Source organism: Gastrolobium bilobum, unplaced genomic scaffold, assembly GCF_033153095.1.
Source record: "Gastrolobium bilobum isolate Gb01-03AN ecotype WA unplaced genomic scaffold, APGP_CSIRO_Gbil_v1 utg73159, whole genome shotgun sequence".
Taxonomy (NCBI): domain Eukaryota; kingdom Viridiplantae; phylum Streptophyta; class Magnoliopsida; order Fabales; family Fabaceae; genus Gastrolobium; species Gastrolobium bilobum.
In genome coordinates, this window is record NW_026896305.1 from 131,963 (window position 1) to 145,965 (window position 14,003).

Consider the following 14,003-nt stretch of genomic DNA (forward strand, 5'->3'; position numbering starts at 1 on the left):
GGTAAAGGATATGATAATTCTGGGGACTTTAGAAGTATAGTTTCAGATGCTAGTGTCCATAACCAAAGTTAGGGTTCCTCTAGTCATATGATGGTTGATAACAGTGCTTTCAGAATGTTGGAAGTATATTTGAGAATCAAGGAGGGAGTGGGAGTAAAAAAGAGGAGGTCTCTTCAATCCAAAATAAAGTTTCAATTTTATCAGTTAGTAAGAACCCTCAACAAGGAGTTCATTTGATTGAGCATTTAAAGATGCCAGCCCCTAAGTCCCCTGATGCAGTTTCTGGAAGAAGAAAGCGTCAAGATGGGAAAGGAAATAATGCTGCTCTAACAAGGAATCAGCAGGTTTTAAGTTCAGAAAGGAAAGTTCAGCAGGTGCAATCTAAGCCTGCCCTTTCTCCTAAGAAGTTTTAATGTCTTTGATTTTCTGGAATTGCAGAGGAGCGGTTAAGGCTAGTTTAGGCCGCACTCTAAAATTTATGGTGGATAGAAATAAGGCTTCTGTGGTTGTTCTTATGGAGACTAGAACCAGTAGTGTGATCAGTACTAAGATTATGAAGAAGGTTAATTTTGATAAAGTTATTGCTCAAGAGGCCAGTGGTTTTGCAGGTGGAATTTGGGTTCTTTGGGACTCTAGGAAGGTTGCAATCCAGTTAATCAGTAGTACTGCTCAATTTATTCACATGAAAATTGTATTTGATAACAGCAAGAGTTTTTTATGTACTGCAGTTTATGCAAATCCCAATGAGGATATTAGACATGGTATGTGGGAGGAAATCATGCAGATTAGCTCATCTATTAATGAACCTTGGATTTTGGGAGGTGATTTCAATGATATTCATTGCAGCAGTGGAAAAAAGGAGGGGATCCAGGCCTGACTTAGCTAAATGTGGTAGATTTCAGTAATTCTTAGATACATGCAGAGTTGAGGAGATTGAGGGTTTGGGTGCAAAATTTACATGGCAGGGTCATAAATGGCATAACTTAGACAGGGTTTTCAAGAAATTGGATAGAGTTTGTGCCAACTCTCTTTGGAGGATCAATTTTGAGGATGCTGATGTTAGGATTCTTCCTAGAATCATGTATGATCATAATCCTTTGGTTTTGTCTATTTTTAAACAGGTGAAGCATTCGGCTTATAAACATTTTAGATTTTTGGCCTCTTGGTTGGACCATCCCTGTTTTGGTACATTTATGGATGAAAATTGGAATTCTAATCTTCCAATGAACAATATGTTATTAAATCTTATCTCTCCTCTTAAGACTTAGAACCGAGAGATTTTTGGGAATATTAATAACCGTAAGAGTGAGTTGAATCAAAGAATTGCTAACATTCAAGATCAGAGAGAGGTAATGGATAGTCCCAGGTTGAAGGAAGTTGAGGAACTTTTACAAGGGAAATTAAATATTACTCTTAATCAAGAGGAGTTGTTGTGGTACCAGAAATCAAGGAACAAGTGGATTACTGATGGGGATAAGAACACAAGGTTCTATCATCTGAAGACTATCATCCGTAGATCTCATAACAAGATCCACAGGTTGTGAAATAGTACTAATGATTGGATAGATGATCCATCTATTTTAAAAAATCATGTTTGCCAGTTTTATAAGAATTTGTTTGAGGAAGAGGTGGTTGACCATAGATGGATCATTTCTGACAATATGTGGCCAGTTTTATCTCAAGATGAATTGAGAAGGATGGTTATGCTTCCTAACGATGATGAAATCAGACAGATTGTTTTCTCTATGGGAGCTTACAAGGCACCTGGGTATGATGGTTTCCATGCTATATTTTTTCAAAGGAATTGGGAAAGATTGAAAGTTCAAGTTTGCACTGCTATGAAGAACATGTGGTCTAATCCAGATTCAATTACAGAGGTTAATTCAACTCTCCTTGTTTTAATTCCTAAGGTTAAGAACCCTGAGCTCATATCTCAATTATGTCTAATTTCTCTCTGTTCGGTTGTCTATAAAAAAATTTCTAAGATTATTGTGGGTCGGCTTAAGCATATTATGGAAAGGGTGGTGTCTCCTTATCAGGTGAGCTTTGTTCCAAACAGACAAATTCAAGATAATATTACAATTGTCCAAGAGTTAGTTCATTCTATGAGCAAGATGAGAGCCAAAAGGGCTTATATGGCTATTAAAATTGATCTTGTTAAGGCCTATGATAGGGTGAGTTGGAGTTTTATGCGCAAAACCTTAGATGAAATTCACCTTCCTAAGTCCTTTGTCAATATTATCATGAATTGTATTTCTTCTACAGGGATTAATGTTTTTATGGAATGGGGGTAAAATTGATGATTTTATTCCTACAAGAGGTCTGAGACAGGGGGATCCTCTATCACCGTATCTTTTGGTACTGGCTATGGATAAGTTGACCCATATTATTACAACTGCTGTTAATGGGGGATTGTGGAAGCCTATGCATGTAGGAAAGGGTGGTCCAAAGATTTCTCACCTTGCTTTTGCAGATGATCTTATGTTGTTCATGGAAGCTTCTGAAGATCAAATTCAAACTCTTTTCAAGTGCCTTAAGATTTTTGAGGAGATGTCTGGTCAAAAGCTTAGTGTGGAAAAAACTTCTGTTTATTTCTCAAAGAATACATCTAAGGAGATCATGGATAAAGTTGTTCAGTTCAGTGGTTTTAAATGTGTTAATAATGTAAGAAGGTATCTTGGAGCTATGATGAGGCAAGGTAGAGTTTCTAAGCATTTATATGATGGGCTGGTGGAAAAAGTAAGGAGCAAGCTTACGAGTTGGGAGCAACAATGCCTTTCTCAAGCAGGAAAGATCACCCTTTCACAATCTATTTTGGCTGCTATTCTTGCCTACCGGATGCAAAGTTGTAAACTCCCTTTGATGGTGTGTGAGGCTATAGAGAAGTTGCAAATAAATTTTATTTGGGGAGATAAAATTAATGCTCGTAGACATCATCCAATTAACTGGAATGTAGTCACATCTCCTAAGCTTCATGGGGGTCTGGGGTTGAGAAATTTAGCTAGGATGAATGATGCTTTTCTGGCTAAAAAAGCTTGGAAAATTTATACAGAACCTGAGCAGCTTTGGGTGCAAGTGATGCATGCCAAATACAAGGTTGGTACAAGGTCAAATTCTCTTTTTGTTGCAAAAAATAATGACTCTAGTTTGTGGAAAAATGTTTGCAGATTGTGGCATATGCTATGGAGAATAATTTAGAATGGGAGCTTGGCAATGGCAAGGAGGTAAGGTTCTGGAAGGATGTTTGGCTTCCAAGTTCATGCAAATTGGAAGATTTTGCTGAAGATGAGGATATTTTGAGGATGGATAATGTAAAGGTTGCTGATGTTGTAAGCATTTCGGGTGAGTGGGTTTTTTCTAAGCTGAATAGTTGGTTACCTTTAAATATTGTTGATATTATCCGTAGTGTTTTACCTCCTAATGCCTATGATGGTCCTGATAGAAAGATTTGGGGGATTCATAAATCCCAATCTGTTTCTGTGAGTTTCTTATATGATTACTTGTCTAATTATGAAGTCATTGATGATGATGTTGTTAAAAAGACTTGGAATAGGCTTTGGACTTGGAAGGGCCCTCAGAGAATAAAAATTTTCATTTGGAAGATGCTCCATCAAAAACTATTAACGAATAGTTATATGTCCAGTTGGAATGGTAGTGATGGTATGTGTTCTTGTGGAAGTGGGGAACCTGAATTTATCATTCATGCTTTGAGGGATTGTCACAGGGCTAAAGTTATTTGGGATTGTCTTATTCTTATTGATTATAGCGTTGTTTTCTTTGATTCTTCGTTTGAGCAGTGGATTTCTATTAATTTTAGCGGTAATTTCATGGATAGTAGTCATGATAATTGGTTGTCCAGTTTTTTGGTTACTTGTTGGAAGATTTGGAGCTGGAGGAATATGATGAATCATGGAGAAGAGGTGCCCATGGTTGGGAGTAAAGTAGAAATAATTAAAAAATTTATTTCAGAGATGGATAGTGCTATTACAAATCAAAAGTCTTCTAACCAGGGCCCTCTTATTAGCAACGTCCTTGTGTCTTGGACCTTTCCTGAAGTTGGGTTTGTGAAGGTAAATACGGATGGAGCTTCCTGTGGTAATCCTGGTGTGGCAACTTGTGGGGGTGTAATTAGGAACTCCCAAGGTATTTGGTTGAATGGATTTGCGTATAAGTTGGGTTTCTGCTCTTCTTTTAAAGCTGAATTATGGGGTATTCTGAGGGGTTTGGAAATGGCTTGGAGCAAGGGTTACAGGAAAATTATCTTAGAAAGTGATTCGCTGTTGGCAAGCAATCACTGTGCTCACCAATTGTGGTGTAGCAGTCCGTGAGGTGCAATTGGTGTCTCGTATACGGACGTGGCTTGGAAAAGAGTAACAGGTTTATCTCCGTCACAATTTCAGGGAGGGCAACTCGTGTGTTAGCTAACTTTATTTTAGATTCTGCTGAGCTAGCTGATCAGTGTTTTTTTAGTCATCCTCCACTTGGTGTGCAACATTTATATTTTGGTGATCTGGCTTCGGTAGGAAGAGCGTGTTGTGGCACTCCCTAGGTAGTTTTTTCTTTAGTTTTCTTTTCTTTTGGGCTCTTAGCCCTTTTGTTTATCAAAAAAAAAAAAGAGAGGATATAATCATATGTCATTTTAAATCCTAACCGTTGATTTCCGTCAATCAACGTTATAATTTATTGAGTCAATTTTAATGGGTCAAATTTATTATTAATTAATTAATAAATTAAAACAAAAGAAATAATTAACATATGCTTATATCCTTCTGAAAGGATAGAAGTTTTTCCTTTTTTAAATAGTTATCTAAAATATTTCACGCTTAAACGTTTTTTCATTGCAATTTTTTTTTTTGGAGTATAATTATTATTCGATGTGGAAGAAAAACAAATGTTCCTCTCTCACTTTGAACCCTAGTACTAATTTGCATTCGGTGTTCTTCGGTTTCTTACTGCGTAGATGCGTGCTTCGTGAACACAAGATACGAATATGGATCAACACGAGGATGAATGCCGCGTTGGAGGTGAAAGAAACAGCAAACAAGATGATGAGGTTGTAATCATTAATCTTTTAAAGTGATTTCTAATTGCTAATGACCCGTAATGTGCTACTTTAGTACTTCAGTTTGATTCACTCTATTTGACATGCCAGCTAAACAATTGTGAAAGACTTTGATTATGGGTATATGCTTTAACGGCGAATCAACTCTATTTTGGTTTCTGAAATTTGGTTATGGGTATGCCACTTGGGTTTTGAAGAAAAGGGTACCAAAATGTTTAAGAAAAATCTACGCTCTATATGTAGAATTGTAGTTTCAAGGTCCAAATTCATGTTCATGCACTCAACAAGCTGCAACATAGTCATGCCAAAATCACATTTTTCATCACTAAATACCGAGGTTGTTTTATCAACCCAATTGGAATCTGTGTTCAGGGCTTGTTCAGATCCTTCTGTGCTTCCACAAGTCAGACAAATTCATGCTCAGGTCATTGTTGGTGGAGTGAGTGATGAGAATACACTGAGTTCAAGGATTTTGGGGATGTATGTTCTTTGTGGTAGTGTCAAAGATGCTGGTAAATTGTTTTTCAGGCTTGAATTGTGCTATAGTCTTCCTTGGAATTGGATGATAAGAGGGTTTTCAATGTTGGGGTGGTTTGATTTTGCCTTGTTGTTTTACTTCAAGATGTTGGGTAGTAGAGTTTCACCTGATAAATACACATTTCCTTATGTGATTAAAGCTTGTGGTGGCTTGAATAATGTGCCATTGTGTAAGATGGTTCATAATATGGTTAGGTCCATGGGGTTTCATCTGGACTTGTTTGTTGGTAGTTCTTTGATCAAGCTTTATGCAGATAATGGTTATATTCATGATGCAAGATGCGTGTTTGATGAATTGCCTATGAGAGACAGCATTTTGTGGAATGTCATGCTCAATGGTTATGTGAAAAATGGAGACTTTAACAATGCGGTAGGAACTTTTCAGGAAATGAGGGACTCTTATAATAAGCCTAATTCGGTAACGTTTACTTGTATTTTGTCTATATGTGCTACAAGAGGGATACTTGGTGTTGGTATTCAGCTTCATGGTCTTGTTATTGGTAGTGGGTTTGAGTTTGACTCTAAGGTAGCAAACACACTACTTGCCATGTATTCAAAATGTGGGAACCTTTTTGATGCTCGTAAGTTATTTAATACAATGTCGCAGACTGATACGGTGACTTGGAATGGATTGATTGCTGGATATGTACAAAATGGATTTACAGATGAGGCTGCACCTTTGTTTAAAGCAATGATCTCTGCTGGTGTCAAACCAGATTCGATCACTTTTGCAAGTTTCCTTCCTTCTATCCTTGAATCTGGGAGTGTCAAACATTGTAAGGAAATTCATAGTTATATAGTGCGACATATGTTGCCTTTTGATGTCTATTTGAAGAGTGCTCTTATTGACATTTACTTCAAGGGTGGAGATGTGGAGATGGCGTCCAAGATTTTCCAGCAGAATACCTTGGTTGATGTTGCGGTTTGCACGGCTATGATCTCAGGCTATGTACTTAATGGGCTGAATATTGATGCTATAAACATTTTTAGGTGGTTAATTCAAGAGGGAATGATGCCTAATTCCCTGACCATGGCTAGTGTTTTGCCAGCTTGTGCTGCTATGGCTGCTCTGAAATTAGGGAAGGAATTACATTGTGAAATTCTAAAAAAAGGATTGGACAATGTATGTCATGTGGGATCTGCCATCACAGATATGTATGCAAAATGTGGAAGACTGGATCTTGCTTATCGATGTTTCAGAAGAATGTCTGAAAGAGATAGTGTATGTTGGAACTCAATGATTTCAAGCTTCTCACAAAATGGGAAACCAGAAATGGCCATTGATCTTTTTCGTCAAATGGGAATGAGTGGAACCAAGTTTGATTCTGTGAGCCTATCAGCTACTCTCTCTGCTTGCGCAAATTCACCGGCACTCTATTATGGGAAAGAGATGCATGGCTTTGTGGTAAAAAATGCATTTATTTCTGACACTTTTGTTGCAAGTGCACTGATAGACATGTATTCTAAATGTGGAAAACTAGCTTTGGCTCGGTGTGTGTTTGACTTGATGGAGATGAAGAATGAAGTTTCATGGAATAGCATCATTGCTGCCTATGGAAGCCATGGTTGCCCTAGAGAATGCCTTGATCTATTCCATGAGATGATAGAAGCTGGGATTCACCCTGATCATGTTACTTTTCTAGTTATAATATCTGCTTGTGGTCATGCTGGCCTAGTTGATGAAGGCCTATACTACTTCCAATGCATGACTGAGGAATACGGGATCCACGCTAGGATGGAACACTATGCATGCATGGTAGATTTGTATGGTCGTGCTGGTCGTTTGCATGAAGCATTTGATACTATAAAGAGCATGCCATTCACCCCAGATGCAGGTGTTTGGGGGACACTGCTTGGAGCATGTCGGGTTCATGGCAATGTTGAGTTGGCTAAACTAGCTTCAAGACATCTTCTTGAATTAGACCCAAAAAATTCAGGATACTATGTATTACTTTCAAATGTTCATGCTGGTGCTGGGGAATGGGGAAGTGTTCTTAAGATACGAAGTTTAATGAAGGAAAAAGGAGTTCAAAAGATACGAGGATACAGCTGGATTGATGTCAATGGTGGCACCCATATGTTTTCTGCTGCTGATGGAAGTCACCCACAATCTGTTGATATCTATTTGATTCTGAAGAGTCTTCTTCTTGAGTTGAAAAAACAGGGATATGTTCCTCAACCTTACCTTCCACTGCACCCACAAATCATAAGCAAGAATTGAGTGGAGATTAATTGATTTCTCTCATATTCTCAGCATCAGTCAGCAAATATTTCTTCATGTTACCCATATCATGGTAAAATAACTTCTAACTAACTTAGGGGTATGCTTTCAATTATTACTGATGCTGGTAAGTATTAAGTTGGGATCATTTATCATCACAAGAATTTTGTAGCACTAATATATAATTCAAAGTTATAGGTTGAATGATATTACTCGAACGTGATAATTACTTAAGAGCTTCATGTATTTTCTAAATCATGTCGGTCATTCTTGCAACTTCAACGTTCCTTCTTTATTCTCAAATTCCTCTTGCTGATCTGTTACCTACCTACATTGATTATTTCTATAACCAAATTATTTCTTTATTTTATATTTTTAAATTATTATTTTTGTTCGGTTTTTGGGTGAGCTTGTGCACTCTATCTGGCTTTACCATTTTTATTTTTTCATATTTTAAGACAATGAGTAGAAATTTTCGTTATGTTCAAGTATAAGCACCTTGATTCATATGTAATACTTAGTAATTTCGCTGCCTTCGGTTTCATTGTTGTAAATTCTTGCCATATAGCTTAAGAGCAGAACGAGATGGGAAAACAAATAGGTCTAATTTCTCATACAATCACAAGTAACAAAGAGGGGAGGAAAAAACAGAACAAAAGCAACTTGAATGTTTGGTTTAAGAGTGATGGACCACATGAATAAACACTTCTATATGTGCTTCAGTTTTGTTTTACCTTTTTTTTTCATCTGAAGAAATTCACTAAGAGGGAGTGAAGAAAATTACAAGGAAATTGGACATAAGGGATCCTTAATAAGGAAAAAAGGAAAACTAAATCAACAAATAAAAAGAGAAAACATAAATGAAGCAAAGCTGCACACTCCCTCTGCATATCTATTGGGGAATTCTCCTCAAAAAGACCATTTGCTTTACAACTATGAAAGCTAACTGCTTAGTTTTATCCTATATAGCATGTGCTGAACCAAAGAAACCTCTTTAAAAGTATGATTGTTATGCTTATTTTATTTTATTTTTCAAATGCTGAGAACTTAGGTTCTTATTTCAATATGCCTCTTGTATTCTGCTGGTTGAAGCCGATCATTCTTCTTTTACTTGAGCTTTCAGGATACAGAATTTCTTCAATCGTCAGTAGTACATTCCAGCATAAACAATTGGAAATTCATCTTTCCAATTTGCCTCAATATATGTAATCCATGAACATTCAGAGGCAGGAGTTGGTTACAACAGAATCATCTATGTTTCTAAAGTAAAGCAAAAGTAAGACAAGATAAACCTATTAATGCCACCTAAAAAATAATTTTTTATTTAGCCTGATATAACAAGCAGAGTAATTTTTTTTCTTTTAGTTGATGTGATTTCTCTTATCTTATATGTCCATGGAAATTGCTATATTCTTATCTCCATTTTCTATAACTCTCTATGCTGGCTAGGAACATATGTAATGCTCCAGGTTTTGAAAACTGGACTGATCACTGAACTGGTGAAAGGATGGGTTCACGGTTCAATTATCAATTGTGGTCTAATACATTTAGCCTATTCATATCACAATTATTGGAGGCTTAGATGGATTGGTCTATTTCCCAAGTGAATCCTATTACCACAGGTTGAATGACGCAAGCAGGGAAACAAAGGAGATAAAGGAAGTGGTGGTCAAGGAAGACTTGGAAATTCTTTGGAAAAACGGTATGCTTACACAGCAACCTGTCCGGTCCGGTTTTCAGATCACTGGTTAGTATATTCTGTCCACAACTGAAGCAGCCATCATTAAAGATTTTATGTTCTCCCCTGTGACATGAGTGATGTTGTCAGATTAAACTTGAACATGTCCTGTTCACTTGCTCCAACTCCAGATGAAGTCTCATGATAGCATATCCTTGAAGTCATAGAACTGGGTGCTCTGGTAAAGGATTTAATGTTTGATGGGCCACTAGAGCCTTTGCCAAGAAGTTATAAAAGAAGGAAGTTCAGAAAGAGTCCAGCCCAACAAAGTTCAGTCCAACAAGATAATAATGAGGTGTCAGGCCCAAGACAATGCATTGGTGAGGAGGGTGGGACAGAGGTGGTCCTGGGGAGAAAACCTTTGATGCAACAGCTATAGGTACATTTATACTAAATGGAGAAATTTTGGGGACTTAAAAGGAATTATACAAAAAAATATGCGTTAAAATGGAATTTTATTCCCCCTTTTTAGTAAATAGGAGTTCCGAGTTCGGCACTCCCGTTGTATTGAAGAAATTTTTGGTAGTGGGAGACAATAAGAAAATGAAGTTAGTTATGTGAAGAGAAGGAGTAGACAGCTGGCAGATTCTGAATGGAGACGAGGATATTGAGAAGCAAGGAAACGCGATGGAAAGTAGTGATAGTGGAGGGGGAGCAAGAGAGGGAAAAAAGGGAAAATATGAAGTAGTTTGGGAAAACGGAATTGGGAACTCTACAGACAGGTAGTCGTTTGTAGAGGGAGCATAATATTGGGAATTGCTCGTTGGTTTTTGGTGACTGAGTGGTTGTTGAGCCATTATAGGTCTTTGGGAGTCTTTTTTGGAGTCTGTTATTTGCTGTGTCTATAATTACTGTTTGATTGAGTTGCATTTCCCTGTCACCGTGTGATAAGTTGGAGTATAATTAGGAATATGTAATTACTTTCAAGTTAATTGAAGAGAATAATGAAATGTTGCTTCTGTTCATTGTGGGTTGGATGTTGATTCTTTAGCGCTTCTCTGTTCTTTAGCTTAACAGGTGCAGTTAATTAGTTCTTTTAAGCACAGGTAACATCAATGTCATTGCTCATAATTCGAGAACTTGGTCACAATTCAGTGCATGTCTAGTTTAATTTTTGAAATTCCTAAATAATAGTTTCAACAAAAGCTTCAAGATACAAACTTACAGTAGTTTTTGAGTTTCCAGAAACCAAACATGCTCTTAATACTTCCATCTTAATTTTCACCTTGAGATAGTGATGTTAATCCTTTTTTTCTAAATTTCATAGACGTATTTCATATGCAAGCCAGTTGCCTCCTTTTTTCTCTCCACCCTCTCCCCCTCTCCAATTATATTTATATATTTTTTTCTTGACTCTATTGCTGAGTGTAAATATGATCGTAAATCTCAGAAATCAAAATCTATGAAAGCTGAATCTGAAAAATGGTTTTGAAATATTTAAAATTTGATAACTTCAAAACTGTTTATGAATATATATAATGATTTCACATAATGAGTATGTGATCAATATTATTAAACTTGAATCAATTATAAACTCGTTCAAAGTAGTTAATAAATTATTGGTACAACCGATTAAATTGAATTTATATTAAATATGTAATAAATATATTAATAAATGCATTTTAACAAACAAATTACCGTGGTTTAATTGTAAGTGTTGTAGTATCCAACCACCTAATGCGAGTTTGAATCCTAATGGCTACAAAACTTAAAATATAGATCGAACTCTGATTCACGATCCATTCAACTGTATAGCCGATCCACTTAATAATTCAGTTTTCGATTCAACCGGTTGGACTCCGGTGTGGTTTTAATAACAATAATATTGATGTTAATAATATTGGTGGAGGTTCATAACAAAATTTATATTTTTTTTATCAATATATATAAATAGGGATAAATTATTCTACCTATTTTTTTTTTTCATGTCAACTCTATGTGCTCCTTTTTAATCCTGTTAGATTAGAATTTCAACTAATATTTATTATATCTCTCTCCTCTTGAGATTTTGATCTAGTGTTAGAGATTGGTAGGTAATGTAGGCATGAAAAAAAATAAGCACAATATCCTATCCCATATAAATAATTAAGAGAAAAGAGGAGAAACAAAGAGCATCAGGCATATCATATCATATCATACATGTTATAATTCAAAAATTCTTTATACAATCGAAAGTAACATGTAATAGGATAAAATTTTCTTTATCATATATTTTATAGCTCTAAGTGTATCAGGGCAAGTTTACAATCCCTTTGTATACGTGACCAAATACATTTGTCAAGGTTGCTCTAAATCTGCCGTTAGTTAGAACTCATTTTGAATTGCAAGGTTGCAATTTATTGAAATTTATTAGTTTTTTAGTCCTTACATTTTTAAAATTGTCAAGTACACCATGTACAATTTTCATTATTTTTTAATTAAGTTATATCAAAATTTTAATTATAAATTAATTTAACACTTCACCATTACACAGCCGTTGATAATTCAATGTTGTGGAAGTCTCCCTTGCATATATGGACTCACTAAAGCTGAATGGAAAATTATATGGCAAACAACTTTTCTCATTTGAAAAATCCATTTTAGGGTTAGTAACACCCCTTTATCAATTGCAAGTTTACAATACTGAAATATATTCTTAGTCCTTATAAATTCACCTTTTTTTCAGTCCTTACATTTTCAAAATTTTCAAGCTAGTCCCTTTACAATTTTTTTAAGTGCATGTTAGGTTTAGCTTAATTATTATTAATTTTTTTTTTAATGAAGATATCTCAAAATTATAATTATCCATTACACTTCCATTGTCAATTCAATATTCATACGTGCATGTTTATCTTGCCCTGTATGGACAAACTAAAGCTGATTGGACAATTACATGGCAAGCAACTTTTTCCATTTGAAAATTCCATTTAGGGGTTAATAGCACGTGTAAATTTTTAGTAATCCTATATATTCGTTTATTAAAAGTAAAAATAAATGGAACTCTTGTGATACTAATCATAAAGAATAGCCGTGGAGCAAAAATAGTATACGGGTGATCTACCATTTGGGATTCTAAGGAGGTGTTACATTTTACTTTTAATTTATGGTTTATAAAACTTTATATGTAACTCGGTGATGTAGGACCAGCTAGGAATATGCTTTTGTTATTATCCACAAGTGTTATTGTTTTTTTTCTTCTCTGTCTCTGCTTTCTAGATGGAAAGGAAATTATTTTTAGGTGAATGTACATCAGAGTGGTAAATTTGTCCATGAGTTTCCATATTAATTCAAAGGTTTACGAGTTCTTACTTATCATATTCTTAATCATATTCTTCAGTAACATAACAAATTTGAAAAGTGTTGTATCTACTTCTTGGACTGTGTTTGAACGAAAGTCCCAAGATTAACCACTAAGGTGGTGTTTGGTTCGGAGCTTTTCAGCGGATATCTATCTTTCTCAAGTATGGCTTTTAGAAACATCATGTTTGTTTCAACGTTTTTCACCAAAAACTCATCTATCCAATTTGTCTGGATTTATGAGAAACATAGATATCCGCACTGTTTAGAAACCTAATTTGAAGGTGGAATTTTTCCGAAAATCGGTTATCTGGCTTTTAATGCACTGTTGATTTCATAAAGTTACCTAATTTTTCCAGTAAAGTTTTTTCCCACCAAATAACTTTTTTTTTACATTTTTCTACCTATCTCACTTTATTTATCTTTCGAATTATTTCTCTATTTATCTAATTTCTTTATTATTTCAAAAAAATTTCCTGAACCAAACGCCCTAAGGATAGTCATGTAAGTGGACTTTGACTTGGAACATAAACTTGCGATTGCAGAGAAGCCCCGTTGTTTGATTATGGTAAGACAACGGGTGCAAAAGATTTAACCAATGATTGAGAATTTGAGACGCAAGATATTATAAGAAATAAAATAATGACGCGGACGGTTAAAAATTAAAGATGTATGGTTAATGACCGAGGAAGAAAGGGAAAAGGGTGTGTTAGCGATCCACTTGAACCTGGCTAAAGTGCCACTCGGGCCTGTTAATGTTAATGATGGTAATCCATAAGGAAAATGCTAATTTATAAGAAAATATTTCTTTTTAAATGATATAATTTATGTCATTTCATTCTCACAAATAGATGGAACCCACACTTTTATATTTTTTTGTTCACTCTTTTTTCTTATCTATTTTTTTTCTCACTTAAAATGACATAATTTTATATCCTTTAAAATAATACACACTTTTTCTTTAATTATAAATCATCCACCCGTGATTCCGTACTCGAAACCATTATTATTCTTGAGCTACGTCGTTCGTAAAAACCATTCTTACAAAAAAAGTCTTAACGTGTGTAAATACGCAGGGTAAATTCTCACTTTTACTTCATACAAAAAAAAAGAACGAAAACCTAGCTTGAATGGAGATAAATAGTGTTGGAATTAATTTTGCTCGACTG

General features: G+C 35.4%; 2 protein-coding genes across 2 annotated transcripts; both read left to right on the forward strand.

Annotated features, from left to right (window-relative positions):
* The first annotated feature begins 251 nt into the window (after positions 1 to 251).
* On the forward strand, positions 252 to 4,328 carry LOC133298795 (uncharacterized). The gene is made up of 7 exons (XM_061498144.1): positions 252 to 340; positions 439 to 821; positions 913 to 1,121; positions 1,602 to 1,877; positions 1,986 to 2,174; positions 2,266 to 3,096; positions 3,168 to 4,328. The coding sequence occupies exons 1-7, from the start codon at positions 252 to 254 to the stop codon at positions 4,326 to 4,328; spliced, it is 3,138 nt and encodes a 1,045-aa protein (XP_061354128.1).
* Positions 4,329 to 4,920: 592 nt separating this feature from the next.
* On the forward strand, positions 4,921 to 10,477 carry LOC133298798 (pentatricopeptide repeat-containing protein At4g21300). Its single transcript, XM_061498150.1, has 2 exons — positions 4,921 to 9,567; positions 9,649 to 10,477. The coding sequence occupies exon 1, from the start codon at positions 5,274 to 5,276 to the stop codon at positions 7,818 to 7,820; it is 2,547 nt and encodes an 848-aa protein (XP_061354134.1). The 5' UTR covers positions 4,921 to 5,273; the 3' UTR covers positions 7,821 to 9,567; positions 9,649 to 10,477.
* The last annotated feature ends 3,526 nt before the right edge of the window (positions 10,478 to 14,003 follow it).

Coding starts and splice junctions, on each gene's coding strand:
- LOC133298795 (XM_061498144.1), top strand. CDS start 252: ATGCCAGCCCCTAAGTCCCCTGATGCAGTTTCTGGAAGAAGAAAGCGT. Junction 1,878..1,985: donor ATCCAGATTCAATTACAGAG/GTTAATTCAACT, acceptor AAAATTTCTAAG/ATTATTGTGGGTCGGCTTAA. Junction 2,175..2,265: donor TTGTTAAGGCCTATGATAGG/GTGAGTTGGAGT, acceptor TTTCTTCTACAG/GGATTAATGTTTTTATGGAA.
- LOC133298798 (XM_061498150.1), top strand. CDS start 5,274: ATGTTTAAGAAAAATCTACGCTCTATATGTAGAATTGTAGTTTCAAGG.